This window comes from Chiloscyllium plagiosum, chromosome 2 (assembly GCF_004010195.1).
Source record: "Chiloscyllium plagiosum isolate BGI_BamShark_2017 chromosome 2, ASM401019v2, whole genome shotgun sequence".
NCBI lineage: Eukaryota > Metazoa > Chordata > Chondrichthyes > Orectolobiformes > Hemiscylliidae > Chiloscyllium > Chiloscyllium plagiosum.
Window position 1 is genome coordinate 119,754,437 of NC_057711.1, and position 20,674 is coordinate 119,775,110.

Genomic DNA, 20,674 nt, shown 5'->3' on the forward strand with positions numbered 1-20,674 from the left:
GTGAGCTATGAGTAACATGTGGACTGGTAAAGTAGATTTTTTCTGATCTAGATATTTTTGTAAAAACTGACTTTTACAGTAGTCACTCTAAATTGTGGACCACTGATTAGTTCATGGAGACCTGGTTTCGAACATATCAGTTCATTAAGTGGGACTCATTCTCAGCCTTTTATTTGGAAATGGAACATGTTCTGAAGTCTGATTTTTATTATGTACCAAGCTTACATTGTCAGTATTTATTTGTCCTATGACCCTTGCCACCAAGAATTGTAAGTTTTGCAAACATTCTGGGAAGATGGTCACTTCAGGTTCAACTCCTAAGTCACACAGTACTCTAGCATGGAGATAGATTGTTGTTCCTTCACCAATGTATGGCTATAATCTAGAGTTTCACAACATAGTATTGAAAATGAACTCCTGTATCATTTATCAATTACAGATTTTGCAGAAGTTTAGCTTTAATCCTGTAATGTTTCAGCAACATTCTTTGCTTTTAGAATCAAAGCACTCTTGTTGAGTTTGTAAGTTAAAATAATATGAGCTCTTAAAGTTTTTAAAAGGCTTAAAGTGATTGTAGTATTTAGATTTTTTGCAGTCAGAAGATACTTTAAGAAATATTCAATGATTTTCTACATGTTTCTTCCTTTAATTGTAATAAGAAATATTAGTCAAATAAATTTTTATAGTTGCCCTATAATTGGGGAACAAAATTATCCTAAAAGTTACAAAGATTTTGTTACTTTTGTTTAACTGATCAAATTATTTAGATGTTAGATGTGTGATATTATCCTTCTGGCAAAGCAGAATGCGCAACACAGAAATGACAAAATTGCATATGAGTTATGGAGATTTTCTTCTTACTTAGGACAGTATTCCACAGTTATACATAGTGTTGTCTATTTCTAGAAGCAGTTTTAAAGAATATCATGGTTTTTGACCACAATGCCATAAGCATAGAGTATATTCTTATAGTTCCCGTGATATAAAGTTGACTTCAATTCCTGTCAGAGTTGTCATCTCATTAGAAATGCTTGATTTAATTTCAATAAAATTATACAGCCATGCAAATTAAGATCAATTTTGCCCAAAAATAGTTCAGTCTCAGGAATTCGTTTTAGCTTATGATTGAAAAGTACTTAAAGATCCATAAATATAATTGAAAATCTGGCACTAAAATGTACATGCTGTAAATTCAATGCACTACTAACATTGACAATAGTGCATTTTCTCTAGTCATCTTACCAAAAAGGCTTTATGACTAGAATATTCAGTTATATATGTTATTTTTACATCATGTCATTAGTAATATGCTAAACAAATGCATTGTTCAAGAGGCACAAATGTTGTCTTTAAATTTTGCCAAAGCTGTTTATCATAATAAAGCTCAACTTTATCCAGTAAATGATTTCTAAAGCAAGGTTTGTTCAAATATGTATTTTTTTAATGTAGAAAAAGAGAAAAAGAATGTCCTATTTTAGGTGGGGTGGGGTGGGGGGGGGGGGGCAGCAAAAACAGGGAGAGAATAGTGAATCAGATATTATTGACAGAAAGACAGTGTAGAATGCCACACTGTTTGGTCTTTTGTGTAATATGAACATTGTTCCCTGCTGTTATTGGCAATCTTCTTTTGTATTCTGACACCAAACATTTCCCGAGTGGCTGTTGTCACAGAAAAAAGAGAATTATCAATATTGCAGTTAAACTCAACTTTCAAAGATGATTGCAAGTCATTGGAGGGCTCTGATTTAATGAATTTTCTTTGATTTTTGGTGAGTTTTTAAACATCAAACAATAAATTGGCCAGGGTGCAGTAAAATATTTAGATCTATTGACTGTAGCTGTGAGATGGAGACGGCAAAAGAAATCACTTGCGGTTTGATGTTGATAAAATCTGAGCACTTTAATTCACTTGAGTTTTTCCTTTTATCAGCCTGAATTTCTGTAAAAAGGCTAAAGAAAGATTTTTCAGAAGTATTTTAATATTTAATTATACATTTACTACAGAGCTAAAGATGAGGAGACCCTTGCTGAATGCACTTATTTTTGTGATAATTGTTACAGCAAAAAATTTGTATGTATGCAGATCTGATAACCTCCAAAGGGATGTGCTCCATTACATCCACAAATGACTTGTGTCCAGCCCAGAGCATGGAAAACTGGTTTGCTCAAGACCCAGTATTTATATAAAAATTACATTACAGTATTTTTATCTTGAACGTATCAACTCAGCCAAAATAATTCCTAAAGTTAAAATCCAGAATAAAAAGGATTACTTTTTAAGAAAAAAGGGGAAAACTGATTTCTTTTGTAAAATATGCTCTGAAAGCAGTTACTTTTTCTACACATAACACACTTACTTTCTAAAATTGGATTTAAAAATGCAATTCTTAAGTAATGATGAGCACCGCTGAGATCATACTTATCTCTCCACTCTCACTAACTGCCCTCCTGCCCTGGCATTTTTCTTATCAATGATCCTTGTATTGCTAAGCTGCTCAGCACATTGTAACTAGGAGTGTATTGGATAAAGCAGAAAAACAGTATTTAAAAGGATCTATGTAACATTGCTGGAGCAATGGTGAGTTTATGCAACAAGACATTCCATTATGACCCTGCTTGTATTATTCTATGCTGTACTGTTCTAAGTTCTAAAACTAAACTGTCGTGTTAAATTCTCAGCTGTACAAAAAAGGTGTTTTAATATCTTATTTTTGGATTACAATCAAGCACAGACATGCTAATTTGCGGTGGGGCAAGCATATAAAGAGTCGCAAAGTGTGGGTGCTGGAAAAGCACAGCAGGTCACGTAGCACCCAAGGAGCAAGAGAGTCAACATTTCAGGCATAAGCCCTCCATCAGAAATGCCTGAAACGTCAACTGTCCTGCTCCTTGGATGCCGCCTGACCTGCTGTGCTTTTTCAGTGCCACACTTTTCGACTCTGATCTCCAACATCTGCAATCCTCACTTTCTCCCAAGCAAGTTATTTAAGCAAAATGAATGTTAACATACATTTAGAAAAGGTATCTCTTTCCATGAGTGTCCCTTTCATTTTTAAAATCAAAATTGCCCTGCTATAATTCAAATTTTCCACCCCTCCCTTTGTCTCATTGCTGGAAAATTTGGCAACTCCCCAGACTGCTCCTGTTCGCTTTTTGCACATCGCCATTGCTTGAAGCACGTGTTGTGTGTTTGCCATAGAGAGAATTTTAAAAGTCAGATTCTTGACATCAAGAAAATCTTTTTTGATTTCTTACAAGCCTTAAATGAAGACATCAGAATATCACCTCAAGTAGCAACGACCTATTTCGGTGCATTTTTATCTCATTAAATCGAGAACTTGTCTTATTTATTTGCCACTTCCAGTTCTCATCTGCATCCTCAAGAATCTAGATGGTGCAAATGTTTGATATATAAATCAGACCAGGCACCTAGTGGCTTCATCTTACTGAATACTTGTCCCAGTCAGCATCCGCTTCTTTACTACAAAGACACTGCATTCTTCATGGCTTCCATCATCCTCAACTTTTTGTCCACAGACGTTGGAGCTGACAAACCACCAGTCTCACTACATTGAGCCTGCTCTCAAACCAATTCTCACAACAATTAAGGCCTTAAGCACTTTGGAGCTCGGGAACATCTAGGATCCTTAAGCTTCTTGCAGGTCACTTTGCACATGCAGTGATACATGCATCTCATACATTACACAGGACACCTCTTTTGGCTGTTAACCTGTTTTTTTAGCGTTCTCACTGACCTCAGCGCTGATTTTTGAACTATAATCTTCTGTGAGAGTCACATTTGTTTTTTTTTAATATTCATTCATGGGACGTGTACCTTGCTGGATAGTATTTATTGCCTATCCCAAATTGCCCGGAGAACAGTTAAAAGTGAACCACATTTCCTTTGGTCTTGAGTAATATGTAGTCAAACCAGATAAGGACAACAGGACATTGGTAAATCAAATGGAATTTTATGACACGTCAGCTGTGGTTAGGTGGTCATCATCAGGCTAGCTTCTTTTATGTATCTATTCACATTTCAATATCTATCATACTGGGATTCACATCCAGAACATTAACCCGGGTCATTGAACTACGAGTCCAGTTACAACCATTGTGGCTTATATTGCCTTTTAGATCAGAGGGAGAGGCATGCAGCTTTAATGTCTGGTAGCACTTTAGAGTCAAGGGGCAAATATGTCACCGGGTAGAACTGTGCTACTCCACTGTCACAACTATTCATGTGCAAGCAGTTTACATGGCAAACACACTGCATGTACTTCAAGCAAATGGCCATGTGTAAAAAACGAATGTGGAGCAATTTGGAGCGATGGCCAGTGTTTCTAGCAATGAGACAAAGGAAGGGATTGAGTATGATGGAAGGACAGTTAGTGGTGATGTATGAGCAGATGTAGCGAGATAAGCCCCAATGAGTTCAGTAAGAAGAACAGGGGTATGCAAGGGTGAGCAGTTTGGGAGCAAGAGCTTGGTGAGAGCTGTTGATTAGATAATATGCATGCAGTAGAGAGAGTTGTAATCCTTGGGCCTTGCTGAGTTGAGTGAGCAATGAGGAAGCAGAGAGATTATGCCATTTCGCTTTTCAAAGTGCTGACGTTTATTCATCTTCCTGCACTGCTGAGCATTCTCCCTCACCTGTGACACAGTACTGAGCCAGGCTGCAATTTGCCTTCAAGCTGATTTGGTCTGGTGGTGTGGCCTCCTTTGGTATTCAGCAGCAAAAAGAGCTGTCATCCTCTCCACTATCCTGTCTACCACATCCTCCAGGATACTGTCTGTAAAGTAGGCACTGAGCTCTCCTTTCCTTTGGGCCATAGCCATGAAGCACAACAGTATGAAGGCCAGCTTCTGGCTTGCAGTATCTGAAATGGTCTGCTGATGACCTTTAAATACTTAGCCTTGCAGATCTCAAAGACTATTGACTGTATTCCTGCACTGCTAGGTGTCATGCTTCACCTGGAACACAGCACTGACCAAAGTTACAATTTGTGTCTGAGTTAGCTATGTCTGGTGGCCTCGTCTCTGGTTATCAGCTTAAAAATAGGACAGCCCTCCTCTCCATCACCCTGCCCACTAACTCTAGGTTCCTGCCTGCGAATCAGGGAGCAAGCTTTCCTTTCTGCTGTGCCATGCCCTGAATGACGTCCCTCCAGCTGCTTTACAGCCTATGAAGGGGTTTGCAGTCTGAGCTTTAAATATGGCACTATCTGCATGTCCAATGGAAGGTCCCAGCTGTAGTGAATGTTTTTCTTTCTCTGGTTGCACAGTTCTCCATGAAAGACACCCAAGAGCTCAGTTGCATAATTAGTGAAATGAAGAGGAGGTGATTGTGTGGGAAAATTTTGCTCTAAGTCATGGCAGACCAAGCACCATGAATCTCATTCAAAAGCACACTTCAACTGCAAATGAGAATATTCCATCCAATGTTATAATAATCATGGTGAGGAAACTAACAAATATCATATGAACCACATGCGGATCTTTTAATATGCAATGAAACAGCTAGCCTTCCCTTTATTTCAACCCAATGGACAAATCTGCAGCATGCCAGTTTTACCAGTTTTACCTTGTCTAGCCTACATGTGACTCCAGATCCATATTAATGACTTTTGCCAAGCATTTCAGAGGACAGTTAAGTTGCTCAGTTCAAAAGCATTAAAGGATGGGCAACGTTGAAACTTTATTGCTGGAACAGCACAGCAGGTCAGGCAGCATCCAGGGAACAGGAGATTCGACGTTTCGGGCACAGGCCCTTCTTCAGGAATGAAGAAGGGCCTGTGCCCGAAACGTCGAATCTCCTGTTCCCTGGATGCTGCCTGACCTGCTGTGCTGTTCCAGCAATAAAGTTTCAACTTTGATCTCCAGCATCTGCAGACCTCACTTTCTCCTCAAAGGATGGGCAACATCAACTCTACCCCACCAGATTGCCTTGATCCTTTCCTACTGTCATACAGATCTCTGACAGATGCCATCTCCCTGCCCCTACATTAATCTGGAAAACCTACATCAGATCCTATTTATTGATTACAGTTCCACCTTCAATAACATAATTCCAAACAAACTCATTTCCAATCTCCAAGACCTAAGTCTCAGCTCCCCCCTCTGCACTAGATCCTCAACTTCCAGACCTATAGATAGCAATCAGTAAGAATAGGTGACACCCCCTCCATAATAATCCTCAATGCCAGCGCCCCCCAAGACTGCATACCCAGCCCCCTACTATACTCCTTATACATTCACGATCGTGGCCAAATTCCACCCCAACTCCAATTTACATAACCATCATTGTAGGTAGGATCTCAAACAATGATGAGACAGAGTACAGGAAGATATTGAGTGCTTAGTGGAATGGTAAAAAGACAACAATCTCTCCATCAAGTCAGCAAAATGAAGGGGCTGGTCATTGACTTCAGCAATTAGAGTGGAGGGCACACCCCTGTTTGCAATGAATGGTGCTGAGGTGGAGATGATTGAAAGTTTCAAGTTCCTGGGTATGATGAACACAATCTGTCTTAGTTGACCTGCGTCGTCGATGTGATGTTCACGAAAGCACAACAATGCCTCTACTTCCTCAGGAGGCTAAGAAAATTCAGCATGTCCACAAAGACACTTACCAATTTTTGTAAATGCATCATAGAAAGCATTCTATCTGGATGCATCACAGCATGGTATAGCAGCTGCTGTTTCCAAAACTGCAAGAAACTATAGAGAATTGTGAACACAGCTGAGGCTATCACACAAACCAGATTTCCATCCATTGACTCCATCTATACTTCCCACTACTTTGGGAAAGCAGCCAATACAATCAAAGATGCCGCCCACCCCAGTTATATTGACTTCCACCCTCTCTTGTCAGGCAGAAAATATAAAAGTTTGAATACACAGATGAACAGATTCAAGAACAGCTTCTTCCCTGCTATTGTCAGATTTTTTTGACGGACCTCTCGAATATTAATATTGATCTCTGTCTCTCTCTCTCTCTCTCTCTGTATCTTCTCACAGTGGCTGTAACACTGTATTCTGCACTCTATTCTGCTACACTGGTGCATTTTTAAATGGTACAATGTGCCTGTATAGCACGCAATACAACTCTTACTTTGGTTTGATACTTGTGACAACAATAAATCAAACTCAAACTCATACTGGCCTTGCCAGTGACATCCACATCCAGTGAAAGAATAAATTTTTATAAATTATTTGTGCCTCAACTTTTGGCATTGTGTGAGGGGCTTATGTTCACACTTAAAGAAACAGTTTTAATACATTTAGAAAATGTTTTAAGGCAATGCGTCATATCTGTAATGGAGGATATATTTTAATTCGAGCATTTTTGGAACGTGACAAGCTGTGAGCTTTATGTTTTGTTTTAGTGTAACTAGTTTGAATAAACTTATTTCAAAAATGTTTTATTTTTGTGGACAGAATGAAATGGCAGTGGAATACATTGAACAATAATTTTCGTCCATCTAATATCAGCAGCTCAAGGGCTTTTAAGTCAACTGTTAGGCTAAAAACATAATTTCATGTGATGTGTTCCAGAAATTTGTTTCCAAATACCACACAGTTCCATGAAAACATGATGTAAATAATGAGCACAGGGAGGGATATTGAAGATGACTGAAAAGTTCTGCCCCATCAGCTAAGTGATCTGGTGTTTTAATTTATAAACCTTCTGAGCGTTTTCAATAATTGGCAAAAGACATGAGTTTATACTGTACCAAAAGTATTAGTGAGGGTATATGAGGGTAAGGCATGTGTTACCATTAAAAATAAAGCTAGGACCCATTCTGGCAACTTTCTCATATAACAGAACAATGCAGATGCCATGTGTTAATGTTAACAAGAGTAGGTAAAACTGTTTTTTTTTTTGGTTTATACAATGAAAAGTTGCATTCCTATAATCAAAATCCTAACACTAATACAAATTTCTTGCACAAAGTGCAATAAAGTCTCCTACGTGTCATACTTTGTAATTTTGTTGATCTAATTTACGTCCAACCAGAATTCTTGATATTCTTATACAATTTCACACAGCACTTATATAAATTGGAATTATTTTTAAGCAGTCTCCTTTTCTGAAAAAAGATCCCTTTAGTAGATTGTTTAAACATCATTTTCTTCTGTATAGAGTTTAGGTTTTACGTTTTCAAATCTTTGAAATGTAATTGTAAGCTTGAGTTGTCCATGTTTGTAGCTTATAATGGTTGTCTACTTGCTCTAAAATGGCTGTAACATTGCTTGCTTTCTCTAGAATCATGCAACTTTAAAAACTGTCACATTTTTCTGATTTTTTATTATTTTTATTGCTGACATTTAACAGTAGAATTAATAACACTTTCTACCTCTCTGTTGCAAAGGCAATTCTTTTGAATGGATCTCATTAGCTTGAATGTACCTGAAGCTTTTAGTGCAGACAAAAAGCACAAATTTCTTTCTAAAATTGCAACATGAAATATTTTCATGAAAAAACAGTGAAGAACGTGAAGTCTGCAATTCAGTTGAATAATACAGAGCAGAATTAATTTTGATGTAAGCTAAAGCTAAGTGCTGCAATAGCTGTGAACATCAACACATTGCTAATTCATGCCAATATATTCATTGGCCGCTAACATCAACAGTACCTGATTCGTATTGATTATTTTTCATAAGCAATATTTCAGTAGTAAACACCTAATTTTGTTGAATATACTAAGTAACATTAGTCAGGAAAGTGTATCTTTAAGCCTATTACAAAATAAATAATTGTTGCCTATGTTTAGATACATTTTGTTTCCATGTTGGTCTAGTTATGAACTGCAAATTATATTTTAAAAAAAAATATATATATATATATAAACTTTGCATTCAGATTAGTCAAGTGCGTACCTTCATGCCAAAGTGCAGAAAGCAGCAAGTTACAACTTCAATGAGTTTGCTATTAATGTTATTATTTCATTTAAAATATTCTTCTAACCTTGGTAACATTGGACAGTACAATAATTTGATGAAAAAAGTATTTTTCCACAGGGTGGCAGTGTGATACAAACAGCTTGCTTGTTTTACACTTCAAGATCAAAACCAGTTACTGTCTGTGTATAACTTGTGCTTGTCTTTAATGTTTTACTGTGCAAGATTTTTACATGCAAGGACATGGCCTAGAGACTGCTTTAACCACAGTGCTTTGAAAAGCTTGTTGTAGACTTGGTCATAAGAATTTAACTGCTCAAGGGTTTGAGAAAGCTATTCTAGTGACTTGAGAAGGACTCCTGGCAACTTTAAAAAAAATTCAATCAGATAATACTACACTGTCTTTTTAAAATTCTCAGTGGTTATTCTGAATTACTGATTTATTTGCAACAAAAAATCAATTAGTCTTAAATTTATTCATGGATTTCAGGCCTAGCGATCAATGCAAGTCCACTCAGCGGGCTCAAGGGGACCTAGTTCATCCTAGTTAATGTGTCTGAAGGGGAATTACCATTGATGCTGTTTTCTCTTCCTCAGGTCAGAGATCAGATTTCACTGTCATGGTCTGTGACAGCAAAAAATGACTTCACCCTGCAGCTACCCAAATTGCACCTGGAGATCTTCGAAGCAAAGGGGCTGAAGGATGGACTCGAGGTTGCTTCATTCCAGGTTAGGGTCTGTCATAGAGCATAGAGTTAATCTCAAACTCAGGAGCTGATTGTTTATTATGGCTTAGTGATTCACTGATTGATTTCATTTGCTGTCAGTTAAAGCTCCCTTAATGTCAGTTTTCTTTGCATAATGCCTTGAAACAAAGGCTGATGAAGTTCCCAGATTGAAGTAGCTGACATAAACTGACCCTGATTTGCCCTATTCTGCATGGTAATTTAAGCAAATGCAGTTACTGGAAATGCTGCCATGAATATGAAAAACTACCACTCTTACCAAGCTGGAATATAACATTCCTGAATGTTGGGAAAAAGAAACCTTAATATAAGTGGTGCCTGTGACATGTACAGTATGCCATACCACCTCACAACAGAAAATTGTGAAGAAAGATATCGAGAGAAAATCAGACATACATAATATTCCTGTATCGTGTATTGCATGTTTTAAATAGTTCATGGACTGGTTATTTGCTTTTAGAGAATTCTGTGATTGTCCATTGGCTCAGGAAATTTACACAGCTGTATAAGTTAGTATATGTTAGTTTGAAAAATGATGAGATCCTGCAAACTTTGAACAATTACACCAGGGTGCTTAGTACTACACAAGGATCACCAAATTTGAAATTTGTATGTTTAATCAAGTATTAATAATTTTCAATTATGATCTACTAACATTTTTTTAAAAAAACGAATGAAAGAGGTGCTGGTTGAACATTTGAAAACATTTCGATTCAACTGTAAACCTATAACCCCCGTGGAGAGACAGGTAATGGCAAAAGTGTGTTAAATAATGACATGAAATTGCCTTAACAATCATATAATCAAGGATATGAACAACCTACTTTGTTTAATTATATCACCACTTGTTAAATTAATCGTCTGGTAAGTATAGGAATGTGTTCATACCGAACTGGTTGTCTTTTTTTTGTAAAAACAGTTTAATGTCATAGTGTGTTTTCCAAACTACCTGGTTTTCCATTATCATGACCACAGCACCATTATTAGATCACACATCATGTAATATTGCAAGCACTCAGTAACAAACACTATTTGGTGAAAATTTCATCATTGTTTTTATAACATGGAAATGAAAAGACCATTGTGGATGATCTGGCTGATCCCAATATTTGAAACTTAATATTGGGGGAACTGTCCATCAATTTGCTTGATGCTTGAACCTTTCTGAGGTCAACAAGCTACTGGTAAGCTCAGGGTGTCAGGTACTTGGCTGAAGAGTAACCGTCCAGTTACAGGAGATGAAAACTTTTGGGGAACTGCTGCTCAGGAGCCCACTTAGGTAAAAGAACTACATGATTCCTTTTTTTTTGTTGGAGTGATCTTCAGTTGTGTCTGCAAGAACCATTGTTTAACCTACTAAAAATAACGTGGACACAAAGTGTACACCACTTGCAAAATGCCTCAAAATGTGTCTGGGTATAGAATGCAGATTTATGGTTTTGCAGTCACCCACACACCATGAGCGAGTAAATTCTGCCCACTTACATATATATGTGCTGGGCAGGCCTCTCACATATTTACAGACCTGTATCAAACAGGCTTTTATCTGTATACCTACCTTCATGAGACAGTGTTTCACCTGGCTACAATGCCACATCAAGTACTCCTCTCTTCCATTTACTGACCTATATCAGTTAGCCCTCTCACCCATTCCCTGCGGAATTAAAAGTAACATCTCAGGAACACTTGCAAGTGAATGTATTGGTTGCATTAGATCTCCATTTTGAAAAATACACAATGAGTCTGACCAGTATGTCTCATCCACCAATTCTGCTGGCTTCTCCTTCTGATTTACAGTTCCATATGAAATAGGCATTTTGCCCATTTACAAACCTACATCAGATGGACTTCCCTTTTGCAGACATGTGTCAGAGGGGCTTGTGACTGGATTAGTGGTGCTGGAAGAGCACAGCAGTTCAGGCAGCATTCGAGGAGCAGATTTTACTGCTCCTCGGATGCTGCCTGAACTGCTGTGCTCTTCTAGCACCACTAATCCAGAATGTGGTTTCCAGCATCTGCAGTGATTGTTTTTACCTCAGAGGGGTTTGTGGTCCATAAGCAGGCCAGAATCAGACAGGCTTCTTGACTTTCCACAGCCTAGTATTAGACATGCCTTGGCCTTCCTTGGATTGACTGAGATACCTCTTGTCCTCCTCTAAAAAATTGTCCAGATGACTTTTCCAGTCAAAGAATGGACAGCCAGCAGCTGCTAACCATTACCTCGACAAACCGCAGTCATTATCTGCACATCATTTTTGTATTACATCTTTCCTCAATCTATCAGTGGAATCTCTCTAGCTTGCTATTGAAATAGAAAACTGCTCCTTCTGGTGTGAGTTCTATAAGTTCTCTACTACCCATATTAAATTGTAAACTTTTCGACCTTTCCTCTCCAGTTTTCATTCCCTAGTTACACAGTTTGCAATTTTATTAAACAATAGTTTGACAAATAAACTTGGCCTCTCATCTTCACAGGTTAAGTGGCAATGAATCTTCATTATAAAGAAAATCTGATCTACTGAATTAAGAAAGAATTCAAAATGTTTCAAAGCACAGTATCAATGCTTATCATCTTTTCTGCAGTTTCTTACTTTAAAACATGCTTTTGGACCTGGGAGGAAACATCAATAAATATGGTGACTCTTGAATTGATTAATATATTTTTAAAAATCTAAGTGGTTTCATATCCCTCTTCCTTTGAACAGGTTATTATAAGGGGTTTAGAGAATGAAATTCTCTCTATTTTGTTAGAAAAAAGAAGGCATATAATTTTTGAAAAATTGTAATCTATGCAATTACAGTGCATTTAATTAAAATTATTTCAAAGTAAAATACATTTTTAAAGCTGTTGGAATGAACGTGCTGTCTTCAATAGTGTTAATGAAGTGGAGTGAGTATGGAGTGGTGTAATGTCAATGAAAAGTACCAATTTTCATGGTCATCTCTGCTTTGAGTACTCCTCCCCTCCAAAAATAAATTAAACAGTACAAGCTCGAACAAACAGAGTTGTTATCTCTAGTTAGTTGCCCATGCCAGGTGCTAGTGAAGTGAGGAACAGGAAGAGAGTGGAGCTGAACACGTTGCTGCAGGGATGGTGTAGGAGGAAGGTTTTGGATTCTTGGATAATTGGATCTGTTTCTGCGGAAGGTGGGACTTCTGCAAACAGGATGGTCTTCACCTGAACCAAAGGGGTACCAATTTTCTGGGGGGGAAATTTGCTAACGCTCTTCGGGGGTTAAACTAATACAGCAGAGGGATGGGAACCGGAATTGTAGTTCCAGTGTACATGAGCTTGAGGATAGTGAGGTCAGGGATAGGTTTACAAGGTCGCGAGAGGGCACCGGCAATCAGGATGTTGGTTTGAAATGTGGGTACTTCAATACCAGGAACATCCGGAATAAGGTGGGTGAACTTGCAGCCTGGGTAGTATTTGGGATTTCGATGTTGTGGCCATTTCAGAGACGTGGCTAGAGGAGGGGCAGGAATGGTTGTTGCAGATTCCGGGATTTAGGTGTTCGGAAAGAACAAAGAAAATGGTAAAAGGAAAAGGTGGGGTGGTGGTGGTGTTGTTAATCAAGAGTAGTATTACAGCAGTTGAGATAATGTTTGAGGACTCATCACTGAAGTAGTTTGGGCTGAGGTTAGAAACAGGAAAGGAGAGGTCACCCTGTTGGGAGTTTTCTGTAGGCCTCCGAATTGTTCCAGGGATGTAGAGGAAAGGATAGCAAAGATGATTCTCGATAGGAGAGAGAGTAACAAGGTAGTTGTTATGGGGTCTTTAATTTCTTCAATATTGACTGGGAATGTTATAGTTCAATTAGTTTAAATGGGTCAGTTTTTGTTCAATGAGTGCAGGAGGGTTTTTTGACACAGTATGTAGACAGGCCAACAAGGGGCGATGTCATATTGGATTTGGTACTCCGGAATAAAACCTGCCCAGTTTTAGATTTGAAGGTAGGTGAGCACTTTGCCGATAGTGACCACGATTCAGTTATGTTTACAATAGCAATGGGCAGGGATAGGTATATACTACAGGGGAAAGGCAATTGTGATGCGATTCGGCAAGATTTAGGTTGCATAGGATGGGGAAGGAAACTGCAGGGGATGGACATACTTGAAATGTGGAACGTATTCAAGGAACAGCTACTGCGGGTCCTTGATAAGTATATACCTATCAGGCAGGAAGGTAGTTGTCGAGAGAGGGAAGCATGGTTTACTAAAGTAGTTGTAACTCTTGTCAATGGAAAGAAGAAGGCTCATGAGAGGATGAGGCATAAAGACTCAGCTAGGGGTTTGAGAGTTATAAGTTAGCCAGAAAAGAGCTAAAGAGAGGGCTAAGAAGAGCCAGGAGTGGCATGAGAAGTTGTTGGTGGATAGGATCAAGGAAAACCCTAAGACCTTCTATAGGTATATCAGTAATAAAATAAGATTAGAGCCAATCAATGACAGTAGTGGGAAGTTGTGTGTGGAATCTGAGGACATAGGAGAAGCGTTTAATGGATACGTCAGTTTTGTCAGTAATCACATTGGAAAAGGGCAATGTTAGTGAGAATACAGAGAAACAGGCTTCTGGGTTAGGTAGGATCACGGTTGACAAAGAGGAAGTTTTAGCAATTTTGGAAGATTTGAAAATAGAAAAGACCCTTATGCCGGATGGGATTTATACTCGGATTCTCTGGGAAGCCAGGGAGGAGATTGCAAAGCCTTTCACTTTGATCTTTATGACATCATTATCAACAGGAGTAGTGCCAGAAGACTGGAGGATAGCAAATGCTGTTCCCTTGTTTAAGAAGGGGAGTTGGGACAACCCTGGTAATTATAGGCCAGTGAGCCTTTCTTTGGTTATGGGTAAGATGTTGGAAAAGGTTATAAGAGATGGGATTTATAATAATCTGGAAAGGAATAATTTGATTGGGGTAGTCAACACAGTTTTGCGAAGGGTAGATTGTGCCTAACTAACCTTATTGAGTTATTCGCAAAGGTGACAAAACAGGTGGATGAAGGTAAAGCGGTTGATGTGGTATATATGGACTTAAGTAAGGCATTGCATAAGGTTTCTTATAGTAGGCTATTGCACAAAATAAGGAGTTTTGGGATTGAAGGTGATTTAGCAGTTTGGATCAGAAATTGGCTAGCAGAAAAAAAACAGAAAATGGTGGTTGATGGGAAATGTTCATCCTGGAGCTCTATTATCAGTGGGTGTGCCGCAAGGATCTGTTTTGGGGCCACTGCTGTTTGTCATTTTTATAAATGATCTATGCTGTGGGCATAGAAGGATGGATGAGTAAATTTGTGGATGGCAGTAAGGTAGGCAGAATTGTGGATACTGCCGAAAGATGTTGTGGGTTACAGAGTGACACAGATAAGATGCAGAGCTGGGCTGAGAAGTGGCAAATGAAGTTTAATGTGGACAGGTGTGAGGTAGCTTATTTCAGAAAAAGTAACAGAGATGCTGAGTACTGGGCTAATGGTAAAATTATTGGCAGTGTGGATGAACAGAGAGATCTTCGTGTGCAGGTGCATAAATCCCTGAAAGTTGCTACCCAAGTTGATAGGGTTGATAAAAAGGCATATGGTGTGTTGGTGTTTATTGATAGGGGGATTGAGTTTCAGAACCACGAGGTCATGCTTCAGCTGTACAAGACACTGGTAAGGCCGCACCCGGAGTATTGCTTACAGTTCTGGTCACCGCATTATAGGAAGGATGTAGAAGCTTTGGAAAGATTTCCGAGGTGATTTACTAGGATGTTGTCTGGTATGGAAGGAAGTTCTTATGAGGAAAGGTTGAGGGACTTGAGGCTGTTTTTGTTAGAGAGAAGAAGGTTGAGAAGTGACTTAATCGAGACATATAAGATAATCAGAGGGTTAGGTAGGGTGGACAGTGAGAGCCCTTTTCCTCAGATGTTGAGGGCTAACATGAGGGGTCATAGCTTTAAATTGAGGGATAATAGATTTAGGACAGATATCAGGGGTGGTTCCTTTACTCAGAGAGTAGTAGGGGTATGGAACGACCTACCTGCAACAGGAGTTGACTCATCGACGTTAAGGGCATTTAAATGGTCATTGGACATACATAAGGATGATGTTGGAATGGTGTAGGTTATATGAGCATCAGATTAATTTCACAGATCAGCGCAACATCAAGGGCCGAAGGGCCTATACTGTGCTGTGACATTCTATGTACTATGGTCTAAGTCGAAAGGCCAATTTATCTTGTTAATGGTCAAACATAAAAAAATTTGTTGTAAACTTATTTGTGAAGGAATAACAATAAAAAAGTGAATATAGCTTACTGGAGGTGAGAAGTACTGTCTTTAATTGCAAAGTTTGGAGTATTACTAAAAACTTGAGCAAGGGAAATAGAGTACCGAAGATTTCAATTTAAGAACAAGCATTCTGTGGCCATTGGTGTGAAAAGTACCAGTTATGATGTGATCACTTTCAAAGACAGTATGCTGTACATCTCACAGAATTATTTTCATTTGATATGAGAGCACACAAAAGAGGTGATTATTGATATAAAATTACATTTTGAGTTGTGCCATTTACAGCTACAGAAATATTTTATGATTGTTTACAACTCTGTTTTATAAAAGCACACTGTAAAATTAATACATACAAATCACACTTTATTGTTGCATCTTTGACTTTATCCAGTGAGTAGCTGAAACCAGCTAACTAGCTAGCAATGGGAGAATGGAAATCATCAGCCAATCACTATTAATACCCAAATAGCTAGAGTCATCAGTAGCCACCATCCACCAGATGCCACCCAACAATCACTTCTATGACTAACATTACAGTTATAAGTCCCACAGTACAAGCCAGCTGTCCTTTGTACCTGTCTTCTGGTACTGTTTGTTTGTCTCCCACTGTTGCTCAATCTCTAGCTGCTCTGATATTTATGCAGCCAAAAAATAAATATATGCATGTCAAAGTTTATGAAATGTTATATGCAATACATTGATATTTGTCATTCATACTTTTTAGCAGAATGTAGTCTGGGAGTAAAAAAGGCTCTGAAAACAATGAATATTGTTTTTTTCCTTATTAGTGATTGTGAACAGTATTTGTCGCCCATTCCTAAATGCCCAGACATCAGTTAAAAGTCAACTACATTATTTGGGTCTGCAGTCACATGTAGGCCAGCCCAGATAAGGTTGGCAGATTTTCTGCCCCAAAGAGCATTAATGAACCAGTGGTTGCATGGTTGCCTTTAGACCAACTTTTTATTCCAGAATTTTATTGAATTCAAATTTCACCTCCTTCTTCAAATCATGTCGTCGCAACATTAGCCTGAGTTTCTAGATTACTAGTCCAGTGACATTACCAATATGCCATGTCTCCACACTTCTATATAGAGTGTCTACTCTGTCATTGACAGTTATATGGCTAGTGTAAATAGACTTTGACTGAGGTGTGCAATATGTTCTAAAAAGGTTTGCAGGGTAGATAACCATTAATATTTTGCTGTCAGTGGTGTTGAAGGCTGCTGCTGTCTTGACTTTTAGATCACATGGATCTCATCTAGGAGCTAATCACTTTACTGTAGAATTTTACTAAAATAAATAAGCAAAGCTGTATGTCACAATGCATCCCCATTTCTCTAAGGTGCAGCAGTAATCAGAAGCAATGGTTGGCTGTGCAGTAGCAGTTCTACACTGCTGTTTTTCCTGAGTTGCTATACCAAATGGCATCAGCCGTGAATAGTGCGTGTGCCACCAACAGCATACTTTGGAAAATTTATATGTAAAGTCTGTTGCTGTGTGGGTATGTGAACAGGAATCCACTCTTGCTTATGTATATCATTCTTTTCTGTGCAAGACTGTTGGCATGGTGAGGGAGTGTAAATTATGCTTTCATTATAAAGAAATCAAACATGCCACAGCTGTTTGAGAGAGAGGGATTGATGACTGACCCTCTTGAGCTAGGTGGTCCAAGCAATGTTATCAGCTCGTTTGTACAAACCCTCCATATGCCAGCAATGAACTGATACAGTGAACACTTAGGCAAACTGGAGCTTCAACACACACACATTGAAGCCCATGGGGTTAAAGGGACATTTGTAGACTGAATACAAATCGTCCTGGGGCAGAAAAAAGTAGAGCAGTGGTTTAGAAAAATGTAAATATACAGTGGGTTTTTCAGGAGCAGGATGAGAACATTGCTTATTTGGCAAATATGCATGGACTGGACATACAGAACATAATTTTAAACATTATAGACAGACAAAATTCAAATTCAGTACACAAGTAGGAGGATCGTAACAGACTTCAGGAGGCATAAGCAAGCTTGTGAAATGGACAAAAACTAGGCAGATGACATTCAACACTGTGTCAATTGATTCACTTTGGCAGGAAGAATAGAGAGACATGTAATGAACAAAATGATATAATGTTAAAGCAAAGTCAGGAACAGAGTCACTGGGGTGTATGTTCACAAATCTCTGAAGATTGCAGAACAAGTTGAAAATAATATTTTTCAAAAGTATAATTTTGGGTTTTATTAATAGAGAATTAGAATACAAAAACAAGAAATACTTTATAAAATACCAGTTAGGTCTCAGCTGAAGTATTGCATTCAGTTCTGGACACCACACTTTACAAAGTATGCCATGACCATGGTCAATGTGCAGAAGAGTTTTACTAGTTTGGTGATTGGGATGAAGAGAAGCTTTGGTACTTACCATTTTAAACAGCAAGATTGAGGGAAAATTTAGTAGAGGTGTAGGCTCTAGAAGAGTCTTGATCAGATACTGAGAAAGAAATTGTTTTCAGTAGCAGGAAGGTTGATGACCAGAAGATTCAGATGTAAGGTGGTTGGCAAAAGAACCAGTGATTACATGAAGAAAACATTTTCACTTAATGGGCTGAATCTAGAATGCACTGCCTGAAAGGGTGATGAAAGTAGAATCAATAGCAGCATTCAAAATAGAATTAGATACTTGAAAGTGAGAAAAAAAAATTACAGGGCTTTTGCGAAAAGCCAGAGAAGCGGGATTAATAGAATAGTTCTACAAAAGAGCAAACACAGGTTCAATGGGTCAAATGGTTTTCTTTGCATCCCATGATTCTTTGACTTTATGTTAAGATGCTAAAGCAAAACTTCCAAGTGCTTGACCCTTTCAAAGATGCTTCGCAACAAACTGTAGAAAGAGTCTCAGATATAATGATATGTTGGACAATAGGATCATGGACAGAGTGCTGCTGATGAAATTGTGTAAGAAACAAGCCATGGAAGGGTGTTGTTATCATTCAATCTGTTAGTGGAGCACAGTTATGGAAGGACCTCATTGCCTAACTTATTGTGCAATCTGCATGTGGACACTTTGTATTATTGCGTACATTTATGATCTGTTTAATCATTGACTGCACTACTGTTTGAAATTACTATTCTGCTGAATAATTAAGGCAAAAGCTATTTATTATTTTCTCCATGAAGTTTTGCCTTTTAACTAAATGAAATAGAGGCTTCCCTTCTGTGTTTTTCTTCAATTGTGGTCTACTGTTGTACATGATACTTCATAAAATAACATTCCACACTTGTGAGGAATTTCTGTTTCCAGGTGTAATCATTATATTAGCAGTGTTTCCAGCTTAAAGTTACATAAACATTCCTTTTAATGATTTTGATCTGTATATATCAAAAGAGTGCCAATTGTATGGCAATACAACATATACTTATTAGCTGGACTAATTTTACCTTGGGTGATGGTACATGATTTCAAATACAGAAGCACCAAAGGTGGAGTAGCCTCTAATTAGCACAGTCAGGGGGTACTGTACTGTACTTAACAAGCCTAGGAAAATAATTTTTGCTGTTACACTTTGGGAAGTAGATAAGTTCCAAAGGGAAAACAATTCTTTGAAGAGCGAAATATAGTTTACCTGTTATGAAGAACTCCATTAATCCCAACTGTATTATAGTAATGAGTGGATATAAAGTTACCAGCACTACTGTACCATTTTGACTCGCTTCTGCAGTTAACTTTATTATCTTGCCTGATCAATAGTATACAGTTGGGACTGCAGTTCTCCATAATACACATAAACAGAATTTTATTTCCTGTTTTTCTGACATGGTATAGTCAGGCTATTCTCTGAGAGCTGTATACCACTTTAAAACTAATAACTTACCAAGCTTATAAATGATGAGAAAAATTGTTTCACTGTGTGGTTCACAGACAGGATAAAGCATTATATTAAAATGCTCAGGTCTGACACTTCAGTCACATTATGAGATTGTCGATTATAACTGTTTTTCTGTCAGAAGATTACAGGACCTTGACTCCTGATATTCCTATACTATAATGCTATATTGTGTGTTGTATATTATAATCACATACCTCAATAAACAGAATGTTTTGCTTATATGAATTGTGATATAATCAATGTGAAGGATATTAGCAGAATGTTGTTGTTTACAACTTGGAACTGGGGGTCGAATTATTTTTCAAACCCTGTCATTTCAATAAAAAACGTAAAAATGTGCTGTATCAAATGCTTCGTGAAATATTTTGTATAAGCTTAGTCATTGTTGATAATTACCTTTGTCTTTCTTTTGTTCTGTTTCACTAGAATTTAACCCAGACTTTCGTGGACGTTTACCAGCTGGCTAGCTCCAGGGTTACTGCTCTGGAAACAGAAATCACTTCACATCAAAAACACATTGCAGCTCTCAAATCAGAACTTCAGACTGCATGCCTGCGTGAAAATAATGGCTTAGTTCCAGTAAGTGTCTGTTTTCACACACAATGTTTTGCAGGTAGGTCACCCCTAAATTGTCAGCAGCAGATGTATGATGACTATCGCTTGCTATTATCTAAGCAAATACTTGTGTTTATTGCAGCCATTTTGGGCTTCAACAAAATATGTTTTGGTTGTCATTATATATGTGCTTTGAAAAGTTAACAAACTAAGACATTAATTTTGATTAACTCGTGTAAAAACTGTAAAAAATGCATGGACATTTTCTATTGCAATATAATCACTTTTCAAACAACATTCTGGAGAAAATTATGTTTT

The 20,674-nt window shown here is 38.0% G+C and overlaps 1 protein-coding gene across 7 annotated transcripts in view; it reads left to right on the plus strand.

Moving 5' to 3' along the window:
• LOC122563582 (coiled-coil domain-containing protein 171-like) overlaps positions 1-20,674 on the plus strand; it is a 268,787-nt gene that overhangs the window by 219,721 nt on the left and 28,392 nt on the right. For 6 of the 7 annotated variants that reach the window (XM_043717497.1, XM_043717514.1, XM_043717527.1 and 3 more), the window contains 2 exons: positions 9,502-9,633; positions 20,228-20,380. In XM_043717497.1, coding sequence (XP_043573432.1) covers positions 9,502-9,633; positions 20,228-20,380 — 285 coding nt within the window. Of the gene's footprint in view, positions 1-9,501; positions 9,634-20,227; positions 20,415-20,674 lie in introns of all 7 variants that reach the window. The other variant, XM_043717507.1, reaches the window with a different exon arrangement.